A 22566-nucleotide genomic window follows, 5' to 3' on the forward strand; every position below is an offset into this window, starting at 1 on the left:
TAAAAGCCTTTAACACGTCCACAATAATTTTTGAGAATATTTTTTCTGCAGGCCGAGTTCAATGTGTTGAATATGAATTTGTCGTAATTCGTTTATTGTAGGCCAAGTAATCGTTAAAATAATGAAATAAAACATTAACGTTAGACAATTTTACTGTCCGAAAACATAAATTAAAAAAAAAATTTCGGACGAGACGAAGTTCGACGGGTCAGCTAGTATCATATATATAGCTAAGATTTTGTTAAATAAAATCAACAGGTGCTGCGAGCTTGGCTACTTCCCTTCAATGTGGAAGTTAGCTAAAGTTATCCCAGTTTTGAAACCGGGGAAAGATCCTTCCTTTTCCAAGAGCTATCGGCCCATCAACTTACTCTCTGCCCTATCCAAGCTGTTTGAAAATTCAATACAACGGCGAATTCTCGCTTTCGCAGATGAACAGGATATATTACCGGAAGAACAGTTTGGGTTCCGGAAAGGAAGATCCACCATCCTCCACCAACTCACAAGGGTTAACAACGTCATCCAGCAAAACAAATCAGTGTCCAAAACGACTGCCATGGCAATATTGGATATTGAAAAGGCATTCGATAATGTGTGGCACGATGGACTGGTGTTCAAACTGCATCGGTATAATTTTCCCATGTATCTTATTAAAATTATCAAAAATTATCTTGCAGATAGAGCATTCCAGGTTTCTCTGAATAATGCACTTTCAGAAAGATTTACTATTCCTGCTGGCGTACCCCAGGGAAGTATCCTAGGTCCCATTCTATACAACATTTTTACATCAGACATCCCACCTCTTCCGGGTGGTGGTGTTCTGTCACAATTTGCTGATGATACTGCCATTCTTTACAAAGGTCGTGTCATTAATGCTCTGAAGAATAAACTACAGACAGGTCTGGACGCTTTAACGGAATATTTTACAAGCTGGAAAATTGTGATCAATGCAGCAAAAACTCAGGTCATCTTGTTTCCACATTCAAGATCTCCAAAACTTGTTCCATCAGACGAATGCCGAATACGATTCGGTGATGAGGTCATCCAATGGTCCGACGAAGTTATCTATCTAGGACTCACCTTTGACAGACATCTGATATTCAGGTCACATGTTGACAAAATCGTTCAAAAGTGCAGCATACTCATTAGGTCTCTGTATCCGCTGATTTGTAGAACATCTAAACTGTGCCTGAAGAATCAGATGGCTGTCTATAAACAAATCATCATGTTTGGCGGGGCTGTGCACGAACGCACAAACTTAAGCTTCAGCGCATTCAAAGTAAGATCATAAAGATGAAATCTACCACCCCCTTGGATAAGAACTAGTGAAGTACATGAGATGGCCTCCCTGGATATACTAGAGCAAATATTCGAACAATACTGCACGAAATTTGAAGAGAGGTGCTCAATCTCTGTAATACAAATAATTCCAAATTTGTACGTACTAGATTAGGGATAGTTGTAAGTAGGTAGATATTTTATTAATAGTTGAAATAAATATTATGATTAAACATTAGTATGTAAAACGAGAGTAACTAAAACACCTATTATTGATAACGAATCGTATGAACAACAAAGATGAAAGGCCAAAGGGTCAAAATACTTGTACTGTAAAATGTTGATGTAATACACAAAAATAAGATTAATAAACAGATATTTATGCAAAAAAAAAACTTTAAGGATCAGCCCCATGGGGTTGTTTGAGCCATTGATGTGGAACAAGGCTACCAAAATTTCTAATGATCTACAATCAAACAGTTCAATCAATCGTCACACTTTTGAATCCGCAATTGCACGAGAGCCTGCCTAGATTGATCTTGATTAGGAACCAACATTGAACCAAATACAAATAATAATACCCCTAAGTCCCATACAAACGAACCGCCAATGTTTGGTTCACAGCCTGAACAAGTAAGCCTAGCAAATTACTCCCTTTCGTTGCGATAGTTTGAAAATGTGGAAGGAGATCGTTTCTGGCAACGCTTTATGCTAGTTGCTACGGCGCAAAACAAGTTTGTTTGTTTATGTTTTCCGTTGTTGTATTGCAACAAATTCAAAGATACACTCCAGCTAATCGATGAATGAAGAATTGCGATATTTTTTGGCAGTGATGGGACTTTATTTCATAGACGGGCCTTGGTGTGGAACATGGGTACGATTCGTATACGTAACACGGAAACAGCGATTAGCGCTCTACACGATAAAATAAAAGTTAAAAGAGAAACAAATGCAAGCTGTGTATGCGTTTTCCCAATAGTCACTCATATATGCGTGACCCAGACAAATTGATTATAGCCCGAACGGTGGCAGACACAACAGTTTTTCTTTCATGATGGATAAACTTAATAATTGAATTATTTTCTATTAGTATTATGACGTAAAGGTTCCCCGCATTTAGCAGATGTTGGAAAAATTCCTACTCCTCTGACGGGAGTGATTTGCAATGTGAAGAATGTGGCTACCATAACGATTCGGTGAACAGTGCCGAGACATTCTAACATATAATACTGAGCAATTTCCGAAAAGCCAAGGAGCAAATTTCTGAAAAGCCAAGGAGGACAAAAAACAAAATCCGATATGGAATAACCATATCTCATACACAACAACATAGTTCAAGTTTATTTTTCACTACAATAAACAGTAACTATGGTGAACTTGTTCTTACCCTTCAGTGTTGCTAGTTTTATAGAAAACTCGTTAAAGTACATTGTCACTCTGACAGTTTATCATGACAGTGTACCGCAAGATGCAAAATGTGTCCTTGAAAATTTGTCGAAGTACTCCGTATTATAATTTGTATTTGATTGAACATTGTTTTATAGCCGACGAAATTACACCAATATCCCAAATATATACAATTATGTCTTTGTACATACCTGCGATACGATTTTGATATTAAAGCTCCTCTTCGCCAAGCTTGTGTTCAAGTTTTGTATGCATGACGTTATTTTCATATTTTCTCCACTATTCTGCGATTTCGGGTGAAGCGATAAACTTTTTGTCATTATCAATTAGGTTCATCTTATATAAATTAGAAATTAATCTTAAGCACTCAAAATTCACCCTGGGGTAGATGTCAATTTCTCAGGCGAAACGACAATCCATGGAATTGCATCCGATCTTGCATGACACAAGATCAGAGCATACCAATTAAAGCTTCAAATCGTTTCATGGCACTTTTTGTCTTGCTGTCTAGCAACAACCTACCTCTAGCATGCTACACGTAGGACTGAAACGTTAGCTATAATTTCGCTTCTATTTTTAGATTCGCGTGTTTCCATCAGCTTCGCTTTTGCATCGATTGACCAATCAGAGCGATGACATATCACTTACTCTTTCAAAACCATCGTCTATGACAGGGAAATCCGATATGCCGGAGATTTTTAGTGGACAAAATAGGACACTGCTCGCTACTTATCAAAATTTCAATCATTTATAATTGAAAATACGTGGCTTGATACATTCAAATCGAATCATAGAAATCAAATAATGAAATAATATTAATAATTGATACAAAATATACTGAGCTGTGAGTGTTTGAATTGAAACCTGACCACATTTCTACGTGTATTTTTCCTTGAGTTTCTAATTTGCACCCCTATATAGAAAATAAAGATGTGTTCCACATCAAAATTAAATAAAATCATTGCATTTACTGCAGGCAATAAGAGGGTTCACTACATTTCCAAAATCAGCCGTGCAATTGATTTAAAGGTGAATAGACCACTACGAGTGCTATCCCGCCGCGAGAGAATTACACTAGGCTAATACGAAAAATCCTGGTTAGTCCAATGTAGGACCAACTACTAGACCTCGGAAAAATTCCCCCCAACACCAATATTGGAAAGAGTCTCTCGCCAATAATACAACCAACCACAAATATAAAGCTACAATAGCATGGAAGTAGACAGTTTAAAGTAGATAGATTAAATGAGTTAAAGGTTCATTGAAATGTTGTGCGTTCAAAAGACTTGAATTTAAATAAATATTCCAAATATACACTTACCTCATCGTAACGAAGATCAGGTTCACTGTAGGTTCCCTCCAGAATCTTAAGCCCGCTAAGCCGTCGTTCCTGTTCTTTTCTAGTCATCTTATCACTTCGTTTGGTGTTCACCGCACTGTCTTCATGTTTCAAGCCCGATCGCAATTCCTGCAAACTACCCCAAATAGCAGAGAATCCACCACTGAGCCTCTTCGATGGCCGACTTCTTCGTTCACCACTTTGCTCCTCTTTCTCGTCCTTGCGTGCCTTTTCAGCGTCCGTTTCAGCAGTTGCATCCGCACAGGAAACGTTCTCCACACTCATCGATAGTGGCCGCGCCAAACCGAACACTTTTGGGCTTAGCTTGTACGACAACAGTTTATCACCACCGTTGCCACCGCACTGCGAGGACCGGTTGGACGAAGATCCGATGGATGCGTCATCCGGTGGACCGCCCTGTTTGCTGGAGCTTTTGTGCGAACAAGCTTTCTTCGAACGTTTGATCGGTTTTGCCGGTTGCAGGAACACATGCTCATCTTCGGCCGGATGTGCTTCCTTTTTTGCCATCAACGTTAGATCGTCGACGGAAAGCTGAACTTTGGGTTCGAACATTTTCTTATCGAATGAAAGAATCATATCGTCACATGATCGGGCAGCCAGCAGACTGTTTTTAACGTTATCACTATTGTAACGTTCCAGATCGTGGAAAACCTCTTCCAACTTGGGGACATCGATCGGACGTTCCTGAACGACATTTCCGAGATCGTCCACCGTCTTGCCAGCCGTCCATTCGTCCAGTTGGTTGGGTAGATCGGGGTAAATCTGTTCGTATTTCACCGGTGATTGATGGTTTAGATTGTTTATAGCGTTGTCCTTACTGGGAGAGCGATCCGAAATAAAGCTTTTTGGATCCGGTCGTGCTCGAACGGTGAGTCGATCAATGCCACAGGCCAGCGGATAACTGTAGTCTGCGGATTTCGATTTTCCATGATAGATTTGAAGCGTTGGTTCCGATCGACCTGTACAGCGAATATTTCGAATTGGATCCAATTTGGGAGGTAGTTCGTTGATGATCCCAACTGGTCGGCCGGGTGGACAAAACGGATGGGATTTGCGAAAGTGTGCTCTCACATTGCCTATCTGTTGATGATTCGGGATCCCCGGGAAATCGACAACCAAAATTCGGTCCGAAATGTTTCGACAGTCGTTATGAAAGCCTATCCCGGAGTCAGAATTGCTGGAAGTTGTAGTGATCTCACTGTGATTGCTCGGTTGAGGTGAGTTAGATGCCAACAAATCGTGAGGATCTTCTATAGCTCGCCCATTCATTCGTGCATCATTCAATGCCCTCGGATATGGACGCACTCCTTGGTCTAGATTAAGACTCCTAGCGACCGGAGGTCTACTGCAAGGGGCAGCTTCTGGTTTGATTGGAGCTTTCAAATTATACATACTGCGTATCAGACTGACAACGTACTCTGAGCTGCCAGGAAACTCCAAACACAGATTCGTGATAGGATCCTTTGTGCAGATAATTTTAAACAGATCAGCCTTCTCCGAGTGAAACGCATGTTCCACAAGTTTAGAATCAATCACAAAAACATGACAACTGTTGGATATCACAACATCCTTCCGCTGATTGAGGATATCCGAATTCTCACACATCAGACCATCCGCATAGATTGCCGATGTAACCAAACCAAAGTAACGGTTGTCATTCTCGCTACTACTACTCACATAACTAAGTCTAACAGATGAATATTTTGCTATAATGGCATTACTTGTATTTATCAGATTCAAACAGGACGGCAGTATTGTCATGAGCACCGTCGTAGGACTGCGCTTTTCCTGACGCATCTTTCGGATGCAACTTCTAACGGTTTGTAACTTGGAACTGGTAGCAATCTGTTTTGGCATTTCTATGGTCCCCAGATAGCCAACAACAGCCTTATATTCTAATGAAATCTCTGATCCTGGCTGAGTTCGCGACGACCCAGCTCGCACTTCCTCTTGGTCCTGATTCAATTGTATCAACCGAACCATTGCGCTGACATTGGAGATATCACAGCTGCTGCTTGCATTCGGACTATGGATAACGTTGTAGGCCGTCGGAGAATCGTTCACAACTATAGTCGCTGCACTCTCACAGGTTCCAACCAAATCAGCAGTTGGAGCATTTCCGCTCATGTCGGTGTGCTTTCCCATCACCGTCGAGCGATTGCATTTCGTTTTATGATGAGGATACTTCGGGCGTGATCTTTGGTGACTACCCTGAAACAAAATGTCCTCGTCCGAACTGTCCGAATAGTAGTTTTCTGCGATGGCCATTTTTATCGCCCCGTACGTGTTCCCAATCAGTTGCACAACTGCTTCGTGCGGTAATCGGGATACATTCATTCCGTTCACCGAAATCAGAAAATCACCCGCCCGTAAGCCAGCCATATCGGCCGGAGAATTGGCCACGATGCAAGACAGTATACAGGGTTGCTGGCCAGATATCGTAAATCCAAATCCGTTCAGTCCTCGATTGACCTCCACCGACCGAATACCGTAATTCGGTCGCTTCTTTCTTCTCCGATGACCATGCATTGTTACGCCGAGTGAAAATCTAAAAACTTGAAAACCAGTCAACACCAATGATAATGTAGTTCCTCGCGAAACGAGGAAAATCGAAAATATTTAACGATGCCAAAATCATTTCACCACTCGGCCGTTGTTGGTTGCATTTACAATTTGCATCCTTCGCTCGGCACACAACACTCCAGCTCTTGCCGCGGGTGATCTTCGAACGTTCAGTTGTTAATTCGCTGAATGTTGTTGCTCTGCGATGTCTGCATTCCTTTCCACTATTCGTGTGTGAAACTTGTATGCGGTATTTACCACTCACACTCCGGCAAGTCTTTTAACTAGAAAGCTGTCATTATACGCGGTTTAATAAACTATGAATTTCCTTTCTTAATTTTAATGTCATTCGACTCGATTAAACTTGCACTATTTGTTGTATTTATTTATAAAACAGCAAAACTGGTTTGATAATCTCAATTTCTGAAATCTCAGCATTCCAACAGTAATTGGAATGTATTATTTTTTTCTAATACCCAACGGGTAACGCACCGTCAACTGCAAATGTTTTCTTATTAGATCGCACAGCAAACACACACACCGATGCAATCCGCGACTATACGAACGCAATGAGAAAGTTACGCTTTTAATGCTGCTGACCCGTTCCTTGCTAGTAGACGAATTGAAGTCACTTGATTTTTCTCGTAAATCACGCTAGGCGCACGAAATTTCGCCAATCTTTTTCAAAATAATGGGATAGAACATCTGTTATACATTTTAGCAATGTTTTTGGCACGAAATTATCGCTTAGAAATGGACATTTTTGGGAACAAGATCACGAAATAAACAATTGAACCAATCCAAACGAGAAACCGAAATCTACGCGTTCTTCTTCGTGTGATGTTTCATTCATTTCTCTTTTCAACCGTTTTCATCGACTTTGCTTTTCCTTTGACATTTCGATTCGATTCACCTACGTTGGAGTATGTTCACTGAATCGAAAACAATGTTAATTTTAGTACAGTTCTAAATATACACTGGATAAATTAAAGCAATTGATTAAATTTTATAAATTTAACAGCAGTTTCATTTAATTCAGGTGTCACCGACGCAACTACGACATAGGACTAGTACTTACTACACACCGCGAGCTAAAATCAAATTACATCAAATGCACTCATTTATTCCGGTCGGTTACATAGTAAAACAGATTATGCTAAGTCAACATTCTCGATGCCGATGCCGTTGTCGCACCGCGATATATTGATACATATGTTCAATAATATATGTGTGTATATATTTGTAAATAATTGTCATTAAGAAATTTAGATATAAAAACCCAAAAAATATTTATCAATAAACGCAAAATATATATTATGATTAAACAACATTAGTATGTAAAACAAGAGTAACTAAAACACCTATTATTAATGACGAATCGTATAAACAACAAAGATAGAAGGCGAAAGGGTCAAAACATTTGTACCGTAAAACGTTGATGTAATACACAAAAAAAAAGATTAATAAACAGATATTTATGCAAAAAAAATCAATAAACGCACAGTCAAAATCCAACGCTCATTCAGCAAATATTCGTTTCCGAAACACCGGAGGTCTTCGTTGCTTTTCCACTTTGCATCTCTAGGCCGATCTACTTCCTTGTTTGTAACGCAGGTGGGGATTCAGATTAACCATACGACCAGGCTTAGTATCGGTTTGTTACGCAAAACGGTACTAACTGGACGAAGGATTCCATTCCAAAGTCTATAGCGTGTAGCATGCTGGCGCTGCAAACTATAGATTCAATCTAGACTTAGAAGTGGCTTGTACCGCAGGACATTTCTAACTAGAACCTTGCTCAATCGTCGTAAGATCGCTCAACTGGCGGTCGATATCAGGGCCTTTTGGTGATGCGAATGGTTATTTTGTTGAACATTGGTAACGGTTTATTGTTAATTTGTTGAGTCTTAGGTTGTTTTTTGTCTCCTAAGTAGTTGAATTTCTTATAACTTGTGTCGAAGAAGTCTCATTGTCCTAGATGTCTTTTTCTCTACACAAAGCTTGTCGTAGTAAACGGTTTGCTGACTGTATTGATACCACTTCGTGGTCATACTGGTGTAGAATGCGTAAAACGGGTGCGCCTCAAAAAGCCGAATCAAAAAAGGCCAAAATCTTTTGAACCTATGCAAAAGACCGAAATCTCCGAAAGCTAAGGTACAAAAGTCCGAAAACACGTGGATAACACGTTTCCTTGATAGAGACAATCTCTTTCGATTAGTTATTTGACAACACGGACGTTGTGTTTTCGACGGGGAGTCGTTTATGTTCATTTAGAAATGTGGTGCAGCCACATAAGCGAAGCCAAGAAGGTTCGGTGGCACTAAGCCCCTGCACATAAACCTGTAATTCACCCGTTTAATCGGTCTACCCAAAGGTGAGGGTATAAGCGTGCAGCTTTTTCTGAAGTACACGCTTACTTGTGGCTACTCAGTGAGTGAATCATAAATATTCATTTTCAACAACCTTGAACAGATGTCAAAAAATGAATAGACTTTAAAAATATCACTGAGTCAAAATTACATAATCACGTCATCCAACATTTACAAGTTTTTCAGAAGGGAGAAAATAAAGTGTTATCGACAGTGAGTCGTATCAGGCTCTACCTGGTTAGTAAAATACATTAAAATGCATGTTTACAATATGAAAAATGATTTTAAGTATAAGTAGATTTCCAATATCCCGTTCGTGGTTGCTTGGCGGTAATGCCGTGAGAAGCAAGACTGTTTCGGATACATGTTTAAAAAAAACAATAAAATGCCGAAACTGATCAGCAACACGTAAATTTGCTGATTGCCCAGGTTGGCGGTTTAATGCATAGGACGCTGGTCTTACAAGCCAGTTGTCGTATGTTCGAGCCCCGACCTGGAAGGATTCTTAGTGTCAGTAGGATCCATAGTACTAGCCATGTAATGATTCTGTACACTAAGAATCGGCTGCGAAGTCTGTTGAAACAGAAAGGCCAAATTCCACAAAAGGAATGTAATGCCAAGACTTTGCTTTTCAGTAATCAATACGAATGTTTCTGAACTTCGTTAAATGCATTCACTGATATTTCGGTAAAATGCTTCACTTTGCCGAAATTTGGCATAATTGCTTGCTGAATTTATCAGTAAACAACAGATATGCCGACATCAGCAGAGACGTTTGCCGAGATTTCGGAATATGCGCTAGCTGTTACCGAGATTCAGCACGACAGCTGTCATTTATTACCACGTTACATTTTCGCTTCGCATTGTGCGATTATTTTCTGATGAAATTCTCTAGTGAAAAAATGGATAATCTTCGAAGAAGCGTGTAACCACTTGCAAGTAAAAATATTAAATATATATAGTGACATGTTTCGATTTATAAAAAGCGACTTTATCAGAGCACTCGCGATTATAATGGAAAAACACCCAACACGGGGCTCAAAGCGTCTTCGAGACAAAACTTTGGGGGATATGCGAAAAAATAACCCAATGCATGGAATAATTCCATAGATCAAAGTGAGTTTATTTTTTGAACAATACCGCATATGCATCATTAAATATTGAAAATTTTTGTAAGCCAAAAATCAATATATATCATATTTCCAGCTCGACTCAAGGTGGCTGCATCCGGAAACGCCGCTGTTGGTAGTGATGTCTGAGGAATTTGGCGAAGGAGACTGCTCATTAGTTTGGAGAGATGTAATAATTCCCATAGGACCGGAAATACTATCAGTATTTAAAACTCTTTGCATGGTTTTTACAGTATTCGGCATCAAATGCGAGCCTTCTGACAAACTTTTTTTAAATATTTTTATGCTAAATGTTTTCAGGTAGAGGCTTTAAGCACTACTGGCAACAAATTTGTAAGCCTCCTTTAAGTGTTAATAAAATGAATTTTTGATCCTGAATGGCGTGTTTATAATGATGAGAAATTACAAACAAAATTAATTGACTTGATTTATAATTACTGATGATTCGGTAATTTATTTTTTCATTTTTTCGTTTTATTGGATTACCGAATATTCAGTGAAAGTTTCACTGATCAAACAGTAAATCTTATGCTGACGATTTCGGCAATATTTCACGTTTGTCAAATTTGAGGGTGCCGAGACGCTCAGTAATTTTTTTGCCGAGATGATTGCTGATTACTCGGCTGTGCGAACAAAGACATCATATTAACAAGATATCCAGCTCTCACATTTCCCGAACAAATCATTGGCAACATCCTTTTTTGCGTGCATGATGCCCTCAGGCGAGTCCGCATCGAATCTCGAACATAGAAGTAGGGGAGAGAAATGTCAAATTCGTGCGCGCCAAAACAGCAGCACTGCGCACTCATACAATTGACATGATATGTTGAATGTGATGCCGTGCGATGGCGTTGGTGAACTGAAGATTGAGATCGCTTCAAGCTGACTGGGTCTGGTGCGAATCTCGGCATTTTTTTGCCGAGACTTAGCTAAAAAATTTAAGTGTGTAGAAAATATAATTTCTGTTGCATATAGAAATTGCAATAAAACATAGCTAATTTCAAAAATAATTGAACATCATTGGGTCGAATAATAATAGGAACTTTCCACTCATTTACAAATGTCAACAAAAGGAAGTAATTTATACTTCAATTTTGCATATTTACCCATAATTGCGTAGTACCCAATATACAATTTTGGGTTGGCAATTCTGACGTGAAAACAATTTTGGGTAGGTAAGATTTTTGCGAAATTGAATGACCCAATTTTTGGTACCCAAAAGTAAGCGTGTACATTCCTGACAGTACTAAAGTATAAAATTGTCATTCACCGGCCCCTTGTCAAAATATCGGGGACTGATTGCTTCGAAATGGCTTTGATTAGATCGAAAGTATTGCCGTACAGTGGAATAACTGGCCTTTTCCGAACTACTCTGCGCCTATTCAGTATCACATCCACAAAACAACTAAAAGAAAGTGAGTACAACATATTCATTATAGTTTCCCATCAATAACATTATTTTTCTGTGCAGTAAAGGAAATAACACAGAACGATTCGTTGATCATTAGCGCTGATTATGTGCCCTCGCCACGATCCGGTCAATTAATCGCACAAGCTGCAGAAGCCGCGCGTACTGGACAACGGTTCTGTCCACAGTGTACGCTGGGATTAGACATAAAACATACGGATGTACTGATTCTTAGCCAATATCTACGCAGTGATGGATGCTTACTACCACGCCGGATAACAGGATTATGTAAACGTCAACAGCGTCGCATAAGCTATCTAGTTATCATGGCTCAGAAAGCAGGCTTGATGCCGAACATCAACCCTTCGTGGAGTAAAAAAGATCCGAAAATGCGTTACCAGTGGAAGAAATTTAACAAATATTTCGATGAAAGTACAATAAAATGTTAGAACCAAATTGTTGGCAGTAAAAAACATGTAGTAATTTTAAAATAATGGTCTATTTTTGAAACGATTTGACAAAGTTCCGCACCCGATGTGTTTTGGAATCTATCAGGGCTTGTTCAAGCACCTGGATTAAATGTACCAGACTAGTTGGATCAGTTTGCAACAAAACTTCCTTCCGGGTGTTTTGGTCGTTGGTTGTACATCCACGTTGCTCCAGTTTTTCCTTGTGCTCATTTACAACTTCACTGTCCAGATACAGTTTCATAGCAATCATTGGGGCAGCCTGTTTGTGCTGTGATCGGGAAGCAACTTTGGCTTCCAGTCTCCATTCCAGGTCACGAAAGTGCAGTTCGGTATCGGTTGAATTCTTCAAAATGTTTTCCACCAGATTTCGTTTGCTGCTGACGAATTGCCAAAGGATTGCAATTTGCCCGTCGGTAAAATCGATCGTTTTCAACGTCTGAAAATCGCTCTCGGTGATGTGAAGTTTGGTGCAATCGATTAATAAACAGACGAGGGCTTCCACGCAGGATTTCACCGTGTCGAAAGTTGTTTCTAACTTTTCTGAGGAGTTGATTGATATACTAATTATATTTGATATCTTTAGAGATGTATGCTTTTGTACTCACTAGCAGCGACGGTGCACTTTTTCTCGTTGATACCGCTACTAATATATTCGATAGCCAATTTACAGAATTCAACCAGAACTGTAACAAAATCGGCTCAATGACATAATCTTATCAAGTTATTTCAGTTTGTACCTTCCTCCGGTTGATCGAGTATAAATTTCAAATGCTTGTCCTGTTCTTGTTTTACCAACTGAGCCATCTTTAATACGGTGTTCGCTACTTAAACGCTATACTGCAAATTACAAAACATTATTTTAAACAAACCCAAGCCACTACTTCACATTATGTTTACGTTCCACCAAAGACATCATATCAACAAGATATCCAGCTCTCACATTTCCCGAACAAATCGTTGGCATCCTTTTTTTGCGAGCATGGCGCCCTCAGGCGAGTCCACATCGAATCTCGTACATAGAAGTAGGGGAAAGAAATGTCAAATTCGTGCGCGCCAAAATAGTAGCACTGAGCACTCATACAATTCGGCAGTAACATGTGATTAGGGCATATCGCACGATAGGCCCTTGCGAAAGTTACAAAATGTAATGCTCATTGCTCGGCTCTACAACCTTCATTTACACAATAATAGATATAATCCAGAGCTGCTAAATGTCACTATCAACGAGCAACTTTGCACGACGAAGATTGGAAAGCTTATGTCACTGGACTGCTGCCAACCAGGCTCTACCAATCATCATATATTGAGTGCCTGAGAGCCGATCTGTCATAACTTAAATTCTCTTGATATTTCACTCACCAGGACGCTCATTGATTGCCGATGCGATTAATATTAGCTTCATTTCTCCTGTCACTGCTTGATTACGATGTGACTAAATATTAATCAAACAGCATAAACATTGAATTAAATTCATTTACACCAATAAACTCCGAAGTCCGATGAGTTTTTGCAAAGAACGAAGAACTTTATCAATTTATGTTTATGTTAGAATCTCATGGTTTTTTTTCCTTCAACAGGGATCAGGAGAATGAGAGAGAAAACAAAATAGTCGTCTGTCTTTGACTGAGTATACTTCGACTTGGTCAAAGAACTATCGAGTATCTCATTTGACAGACACATTGACCGTACCGATTACAGTTGACGTTGATTTTAGTCAGTCTGTCAAGGTCATTTGACATGACTGACAATTTGCAGCTCTGATATAATCTCGTAGATAGAAGCCCAATCTACGAAATTGTGCGCAATATGCTTGAATTTCATGTTTAAAACTTGAGTAATGAGCATTATTTTTCGTAACTTTCAAAAGGGCATATCGCACGGTATGCCCTAATCACATGTTATTACCGAATTGATATGATATGTTGAATGTAATGCCGTGCGATGGCGTTGCTGAACTGAAAATTGATTTCGCTCAAAGCTGTCAGGGTCTGATTACATTCCACCGGAAAAATCAACCGTCGTGAAATAGCCCACCTTCTGAGCCACTAGTCCGAGACAAGAATTTTTTTAGGAGAATACATACTAAACAACTACTGCAGCGCTACCTACTCATGAAAAATAAAAGCTGGACATTTTCCCACCAGCTCAGGGAGGTATTCGCCAAAAATTAATTAAAATCTTCAACAAAGCGACATCTACCGTCAAAATAAAAGCTGGGAAGTGTGACGATAAATTGAAAATGTCGATCATTAGAAATTTTGGTTGTCTTGTTCCACATAAATGGCTCGAACAACCCCATGGGGCTGATCCTTGTAGTCGGCACAGTACAATCCTATAACAAACCGAATCTTATATTGCAGATATAAACATATATGTACACACTTGCAATTGTTATTTATTCCCTATTTCCGAAATTGTCCAACATACTGCTAATCCATTTTGTGTCTGGTGAGGGAGTTCCTAGTTTTTTTTTTGACGGTAGATGGCGCATCGATGGAGATTTCAATTATTTTATTTAAAAATTCACGTTCGATTCACTTGAAAAATCACGTAGAATGGTTTCAAATGTCAAATTGAATATTTTACGTGACGAAAATGAATGTTATGCGAACATCCCCTAAAATGAATATAGTCATCACATAAGGTTTACGTGAATTGACCAAACGTCAAACAATCTACGTGAATTTCCAGTGTGAAAAACTCGATTTTGAAAATGGCGAGCAGTGGCCCTTAGAAGTGTAAGTAGTGTAAATATTTGCGAGAAAAGTTATTTAATTACAATTTTTTACTCCATCGACCGGACCATTCCAGTATGAAAGTTTCCATGTGTTCAGCTGGACCGAGTGCCTGCGTGAGTCCGGAAGTTTACCCGCTCCTGCCGAATGCTTCAAACAGGCCGTCGGTATGAAGCTAGACACTGGAACCATGTAATGCGACTTCAACCTGCATCGGTAGTGTTGTGGGAGTTCTTGGATCTCGACTTCGGCTTCGGTTGGATGGCAGTGACAACATAAACGATTTCTGGAGGCTTGTCGATTTGAGATACCACGACGTTATTAGTTGCTTTTTAAGCCATTGGAATTATATGACAATTTTCTGAAATAAATGTTTTATATTTCATGGCATTGTTTATTTCATAGATTTATATCAAAATCTGGAATCTTCCTTTCGACTTCAACCAATATGTAAAATAGTAATTTTCTGGTATCTAAATTTGATATGAACTTATAGATAAATGTGATATGAACAGTACATTACATTTTACCTATGAAACACGTAACTTTTACTGGATTATGCATTAAACAGCTTTTAAATGCCAGTCCATTAAAACCTACGTGAAAAGTAGGGTGGAAAATATTCACATAACTTTTCACGTAACTATAATATGATTATTATTTTGAGTGTATGAATACCTCCCTGAGCTGGTGGGAGATTTCCCAGCTTTCATTTTTCACGAGTAGGTCGCGCTTCTGTAATTGTTTAGTACACTCTCTCCAGCCGCTATCTATTGGCACATTGTCGCAAAGCTGATTACCGGTAGCGACACCTGCCAATGAAAAATGGAACCAAGAAAAGGAGGATTCTTTCGGAAATTTTCAAATCGGCAGTAGTGTTTTGCAACATTTTTATCGTTTATTCAAGAGTACAAATAGATATCAGCAATAAAAGTAATATTTTAATTTTTTTAAACAGAAACAAGTGTAATGTTGATTTCTCGAGTACTGGAATGTGTAGCGATCGAGTACTATTTAGTTTGGATACTTTATTTGTAATTTCCAGGCTTTTGAAAAATTGTATCGAACCAAGTTTAATGCTCTATTCTGAATAAACGGTAGATTTCGCACAATGAACTAAGATCAACATTACCGCCTCAGAGTAAAAACTTTTTCTTCAACTTCTACTATGATTTTTCAAATGAATTTGCCCGTTTCCATAAGAAATCATTGAAAAGGTGGAGTAATTAGAAATTTTCCTACCGATTTGATAGCTCTTTCTGAAAGTATCATCTCTAAACAAGCAGCGCCTCTACATTTCAGTTTTGCGACAATATGCCAAAAAACATTCCTATGTATTTTGACAGCTTCATTTGAAAACATCATCGTTTGTACAACAGCGCCATCTACATGTGGAACTGTCGTTAGAAGGCCAATGGAGATGCACTTTAGTTGATTTTGGGTAGGTTTTGAAGTAAATTAGGTAGCAGCTGGTAAGAGTGTAATTCATAAAATGCATGCGTCGGCAGCTCGGTCAAAGTCGAAGAAGGAAAAACGAATGTCGGGCCGATCTGATCGTCTAAGTGCCAATAGACCTTAATCCAGTATTTGTACTAAAATTACTCACTAATGTAAACAGGTAAACATAGCAACGGAAACATGCTTCGACAACTGTCAAAACGCTTACCTGTACTCCTGTGCGGGACAGTTTTTAGGGTTTCTTGCCTGCATCGCCGAGTGTGGACATTAGTAACCGTTAGTTTGTCCAGTTGTCCCAATCGATTAGACATGAGTATCGACATTGTTCAAGAGTCTACGAAGCGTTTCAAAGAAAGTAACAAACTGGTGATAGGAACCCACGATGGAATATTTCACTGTGACGAGTTACTGGCCTGTTTCATGTTGCAACAGCTTCCACGATATGCGAATGCTAGTATCGTAAGAACGAGGGATTCTAAACTACTGGATCAGTGCGACATCGTGGTAGACGTAGGAGCGGTTTTCGATCGGGAAAAGAATCGATTTGACCACCATCAGAAAAGTTTCAACGAAACAATGAATTCTTTGCAACCAGAAGCGGATGTGAAACGCGAAATTCGGTAAGTTATGTCCAACATGGCAGCACCATAGGTTTTGAATCAAATGTTTGGTTTCAACAGATTGAGCTCCGCCGGATTGATCTATACATATTTTGGGGAAGATGTGATACGAGAAGTTCTTGCACAGAATTATGTAGCCATTCCGAATGCGGACATGATCCGAGGAGTGTATCGTAAGGTTTACGATAATCTCATTGCCGAGATAGACGCAATCGATAACGGAGTGCCGATGTTCGACGGAGAACCAGTATACACAATTAATACTCATCTGAGCGCTCGCGTTAATCATTTCAACCCAGCCTGGAACGAACAGGTAAATGATGCCGATTTGATTAAGCGTTTCGAAAAGGCAAAAGCATACGTCGGAAATGAGTTTATCGACAAGGTCTTGTATTACGCCAACGTCTGGTGGCCTGCCCGTGAAATAGTCGAAAATGCGGTTAAAAAACGGAAGGAAATTCATTCATCGGGTGCGATTTTAGAATTGGAACATTCTTGCCCGTGGAAAGAACATCTGTACGAGCTGGAAGAAACCTATGACATAGCGGGTATTCCGAAGTACGTCATCTTTTTCAACAAGGAGAATGATTGGCGGGTTATATGTGTGCCTCTACAACCAGCTAGCTTTGTCTGTCGAAAATTTTTAGCTGCTCCATGGCGCGGGCAAAGAGACGAACACTTAGAGCAAATTTCCGGAATTAAAGGAATTACGTTCTGCCATCAGACGGGATTCATTGGTGGCAACCAGACCCGACAAGGAGCTCTAGAGATGGCAATAAAAAGTTACGAAGCCGTAGAAAATTGAGGCTAAAACTATAGCAAATATAAATATTTGGATTGTCGGATACATTCTAGGCAAAACCTCAGGCATCGAATAACTTCAAAGAACTATCAATTTATAATCCGAAACTTCGCGAAATGAAATTATTCGTCATCATCGTCATCCTCATCATTAGATTTTCGCTTACCTTTTTCCTCGCGTGGTTCATTGTCTTCTCGTGGTTCAAAACTATGTATTAAAAGCGTCTCCACCCAGTCCACCATTGAATTTGTCTTCAGCTCCGTTTCGACTATGGTGGAAGCAATATGTTTCCGGAAAAAATCCTGTATCTGATCTTCTTCCTTCTCAAAATCCAATTTTTCATGACAACCATCTTCGCCGTAGCGCACATTGTATTTTTCGTAATGAATTCTACTTAACACAAGCCCGAGTCCAGGAGCCGTAGGAATTCCGTATCGCACCTCATCGAACGCTTTGATTATTGTTTCGGCCGGAGTTATTCCACGCACTACAGCCAACATCAAACCGACCATCTTTCGAATCTGATGCAACATAAAACTTTGTCCTTTAATTTTGATTGTAGCGAATTCAACAGTTTTGCTCTCTGGAACGAATGGTACCTCACACTCGAAGGACATGATGAACCGTTTTGCCGAGGGATCAACAAACTCCTTTCGACTTGTGAAATTGTGGAAATTTTTCGTACCTTCGAAGAGTTTCAAAGTATCGTTGACTTTCTGAAGACGGTCCTCCGGAAGTCTATAGCTGGAAATATTAACTTTTTCGTTGTACAAGGCAAACGCCGCCGTTGGTAATGTATACGTGTATGTCCGAGCATCGCAGTTTGATTTGGAATTAAATCCCTTTGTCACACGTTTCACGGCGAATACTCGAATTTGAGCTGGCAAATCCGCATTCAACGCTTCCACATTTACATTTTCCGGAAGTTTCAGGGACACCACTTGCGTCGCCGCTGATACTCCTTTGTCGGTACGAGCGGCCCGTTGGAACTGAATCTGCTGTGGTTGCTTGAAGGCTTCATCACCTATCCAGTCATGTTTTAGCATTGCCGCCAGCAAATCCTCCTCAATTGTCTTCGTCCCAGGATTACGTTGCATACCAAAATAATCTACACCCGAGTAACCCATCAAGATGATAAATTTTCTTCTCTTCACTCGTGAGGCAGGATCGAAATCTTTCACCGCCTCTGGATCGGAAGGTGGATCATCCCATTTACGCTTTTTGACGATTCCATTGTAACGGGGTTTCAACGGATCATACTGCTGTCGTTTTCTATGACGTTCCTCGCCACGAATTTTATTCTCGGCTATTTTCTGCTCCACTGCTTCGGCCATTTGCACGAGAAAGTTAACGGATCGGATCTGTCGAGATGCCAGGCGGAGAGTATGCACTTCAAATAAACCGTAGCCACTGATAAGGTTTGTGTAGACGGCAGCACGCCGTAAAAATGTTTGCATTGGCAGTTAAAAGAATATGACACCGTTTAATTTAACATAACAATATTTTTATCAAACAAACCGCTGATTATAAATTCTGGCAGTTTTTGGAAATAAATAAACAGCGTAAACACATGAGAACATGCACGAGGATAGTGACAAAGACCAAGGATGCCAGGTCATTTTTTCGATAATCTGTGATTAAGTAAAAAAAACAATCTACAAATCTTTGCACTTCACCCGTCATATAATAACTGAACGAAATCATTTTAGGGTGCAAAAAAAGGTCTTGCTACTTCCAACCGCACTGTCTGATATTCATTTTCTCTCAGTTTTCCCTAGCAAATTGAAGGATCATTGCCAGTCTGTGATCGATTTAAAAAATCCGTGTCATTTTTTTAAATCTGTGCAGAAAATTGAAAATCTTTGCAACACAATAATCTGGGAACCTGGCATCTCTGACAGTAGCCATTAGCAAAGACATCACATTAACAAGATATACAGTTCTCACATTTTCCGAACAAATCATTGATAACATCCTATTTTGCGATCATGGCGTCCTCAGGGAGTCCGCATTGGATCTCGTACATAGAAGTAGGGTAGAGAAATGTCAAATTCGTGCGCACCGAAATAGCAGCACCACAGACTAACAGACAGGACACTCAAATTAGATTCTTCAATCATTTCAACGGTCATTTCGAAAATTCCTTTAGTTGGGACAGTACACGCATATGTCATGATGTCGCCACGTTACCCTATCAAAAACATCATGTCTGTCATCAGAGATGCCAGATATTTTCATAGAAAATCTGTATTGCCATGTATAAAAAATCTGTGTTAATCTGTATTCACTAATAAAATGAAAGTCTTACAACAAAATAATGCCGAAAGATGTCATTCCAATAGATTGTGGTTGTAGGTAGGTAAATTCAATCAGTCATTGTTGCGCTCACAAGAATATTCAACGACGAAATTTCTTAGTTTTTTATTTTTTATTTTTTTATCCACAACAATTGAATTGTAGTTCCATATATTTATCTAGTTTGAAATTTTTGACTTCATGATATGACATGAAATTTCAACGCCCAATATGCAATGTCAAGTCGGGTCATAAAACTCTCAGTTTGACAGTAAAGTTTCATGATGCCATTACTTCCTTGAATATCAGTTCAAATTGGTTTCAAATTATAATATAAATGGATTTCACAACAGATTTCCATATCAATTTGTGATTTGTCCGTTGATTGAAAGACTTTTATTTCATTACTGGAATCAAATACTAAAGCATGCTTAGACAGAAAAGTTTAATTTTTTCTCTCTTACTTTTTGTGAGATCTGTATAAATCTGTATTAAATTGAGGAAATCTGTATAAATCTGTACTCTGTATTAAATCTGTATGAGCATGTAAAAATCTGTATAATACAGATAAATCTGTATAAATGGCATCTCTGTCTGTCATCTAGACTGTGTTTATTTTTTTCATTTACCAACAGAGTTGCCATTTATACAGATTACCTGTAATGTATTGATTCGTATACGTCCATGCGAATTTCATGCAGGATATAGATTTAATAAATATCGCCAATACTACATACATAATTGTGCTACTTCTCATCCTCCAACGCAATACAAAATCGAACCCGTTTTGTTACAATATTTACTTGCTTCTGGTCTACGGCCACTTAATTTCGGATGAAAATTACCAACACAATAAAAAATAATCTAGATGAGCTACTTTGAGAAAAATAAATGGGTACCTTCCAACATCGCTAAAAAAGATAAATATATTATCAAAGTAATCCAATAATTTATTGAGATGATTCATTTTCAAATATTATGATGAAATCAGGCATCCCTGCAAACAGCTGATCGGTGTTGACAAACGAGGGGAAACCAACTAGTGAAACTACTTTCACATAACACAAGGGGTGTACCGATAGTAAATAGTTCGCATACGCATACGCTTGGCTGCCATAAGGCTGACTAAACGCTGCCAGCTGGAAAAATATGGCTGGCAGACATTCTGGTGACCGACTGCCTCGCCGCTGCCAGATATACAACTCAAACGATACAACCGTATCCACCGGGATTGAAATCTTTGACATTTTCAGCGAAGGTGAGAGCATGAAAACGCTTGGCTAACTTAGATACAGGCGACTTTGTTTTGTCAAATTGGATTTGACAACCGTCACTGAATCAATTTTGGTAGCCGTCCGGTGGTCATGGCTACCCAGGTAGCCAAAACACCGTGCGGGTACAATTGACATGATATGTTGAATGTAATGCCGTGCTATGGCGTTGCTGAGCTGAAGCAGAGTTGTCAGGTCATTTTTTCAAAAATCTGTATTCGGCGCACAAATCTATCTGTACCACATCGGTATCAGAATCTCGTCAACACAAGTTTACGGAAATGTCACGAGCAAAAAAAGGTCTCGTAGCAACCTATTCTCCTGTCTATCCATGCCATCAACGAAAATCGGTATTTATTTGTACGATCCGTGTATTATCGGTATTTTGGGAGTACACATCTGTATTGCGGTATAGAGATCAAATATTTGTATAAATACCGATAAATCGGTATACCTGGCAACGTTGAACTAAAGATTGATTTTACTATTTATACAGATTTATCTGTATTATACAGATTTTTACATGCTCATACAGATTTAATACAGAGTACAGATTTTATACAGATTTCCGCAATTTAAAACAGATTTGTTTAGATCTCACAAAAAGTAAGAAAGAAAAAGTTTAACTTTTCTGTCTGAGCTATCTTTTAGTATTTGACTCCAGTGACGATATACAATCTATCAATCAACGGACAAATCACAAATTCATATGGAAATCTGTGAAATCCATTTATATTATAATTTGAAACCAATTTGAACTGATATTCATTTTTTTGCAATGACTGAGTGGAACCATATATTGGAGAAGCCAAATAAATGACAAACTAACAGAAAAGATGATTTATTGGAAAAAGATGCGCTCAGAGACATTACTTTATTCAAGGAAGTAATGTCATCATGAAGCTTTACCACAGACTAACAGACAGGACACTCAAATTAGATTCTTCAATCATTTTAACGGTCATTTCTAATATTCCTTTATTTGGGACAGTACTCACATGTGTCATGATGGCGCCACGTTACCCTATCAAAGACATCCTGTCTGTCATCGAGACTGTGTTTGTTTTTTTCGTTTACCAGCAGAGTTGCCATTCATACAGAATTACCTGTAATGTCTTGATTTGTATACGTCCATGCGAATTTCATGCAGGATACAGATTTAATACATATTGCCAAAACTATATACATAATTGTGCCTACTTCTCATCCTCCAACGCAATACAAAATCCAACCCGTTTTGTTACAATATTTACTTACTTCTGGTCTGCCGCCACTTAATTTCGGGGGAAAATTACCAACACAATGAAAAATAGTCTAGATGAACAACGTTGAGTCAAATAAATGGTTACCTTCCAACATCGCGAAAAAGTTAAATATATTATCAACGTAATACAATAATTT

At 39.0% G+C, this 22566-nt stretch overlaps 5 protein-coding genes across 6 annotated transcripts in view; 2 read left to right on the forward strand and 3 right to left on the reverse strand.

Annotated features, from left to right (window-relative positions):
• The window catches only part of LOC131432618 (regulator of G-protein signaling loco), a 120948-nt gene extending 113483 nt beyond the window's left edge, over positions 1-7465 (reverse strand). Inside the window, exon 1 of one of the 2 annotated variants that reach the window (XR_009229921.1) lies at positions 4007-7465. Coding sequence is in view for 1 of the 2 variants with exons in the window: in XM_058598992.1 (XP_058454975.1) it covers positions 4007-6574 (2568 nt within the window). In the remaining variant the exon portion in view is untranslated. The remainder of the gene's footprint in view (positions 1-4006) is intronic. The other variant, XM_058598992.1, reaches the window with a different exon arrangement.
• A 3907-nt stretch (positions 7466-11372) lies between these two features.
• On the forward strand, positions 11373-12008 carry LOC131429709 (large ribosomal subunit protein mL66). The gene is made up of 2 exons (XM_058594022.1): positions 11373-11521; positions 11578-12008. The coding sequence occupies exons 1-2, from the start codon at positions 11416-11418 to the stop codon at positions 11961-11963; spliced, it is 492 nt and encodes a 163-aa protein (XP_058450005.1). The 5' UTR covers positions 11373-11415; the 3' UTR covers positions 11964-12008.
• Positions 11995-12915, reverse strand: LOC131429708 (COMM domain-containing protein 2). The gene is made up of 3 exons (XM_058594021.1): positions 12722-12915; positions 12590-12667; positions 11995-12524 (listed from the first exon to the last, which is right to left on the reverse strand). The coding sequence occupies exons 1-3, from the start codon at positions 12786-12788 to the stop codon at positions 12013-12015; spliced, it is 657 nt and encodes a 218-aa protein (XP_058450004.1). The 5' UTR covers positions 12789-12915; the 3' UTR covers positions 11995-12012.
• A 3416-nt stretch (positions 12916-16331) lies between these two features.
• On the forward strand, positions 16332-17675 carry LOC131429707 (MYG1 protein). The gene is made up of 2 exons (XM_058594020.1): positions 16332-16797; positions 16858-17675. The coding sequence occupies exons 1-2, from the start codon at positions 16358-16360 to the stop codon at positions 17600-17602; spliced, it is 1185 nt and encodes a 394-aa protein (XP_058450003.1). The 5' UTR covers positions 16332-16357; the 3' UTR covers positions 17603-17675.
• On the reverse strand, positions 17673-19186 carry LOC131429706 (pseudouridylate synthase 1 homolog). The gene has a single exon (XM_058594018.1). It carries the CDS (start codon positions 19054-19056, stop codon positions 17722-17724), a length of 1335 nt encoding a protein of 444 aa, XP_058450001.1. The 5' UTR covers positions 19057-19186; the 3' UTR covers positions 17673-17721.
• Positions 19187-22566: the final 3380 nt, after the last annotated feature.

Source organism: Malaya genurostris, chromosome 2, assembly GCF_030247185.1.
Source record: "Malaya genurostris strain Urasoe2022 chromosome 2, Malgen_1.1, whole genome shotgun sequence".
NCBI classification, from domain to species: domain Eukaryota; kingdom Metazoa; phylum Arthropoda; class Insecta; order Diptera; family Culicidae; genus Malaya; species Malaya genurostris.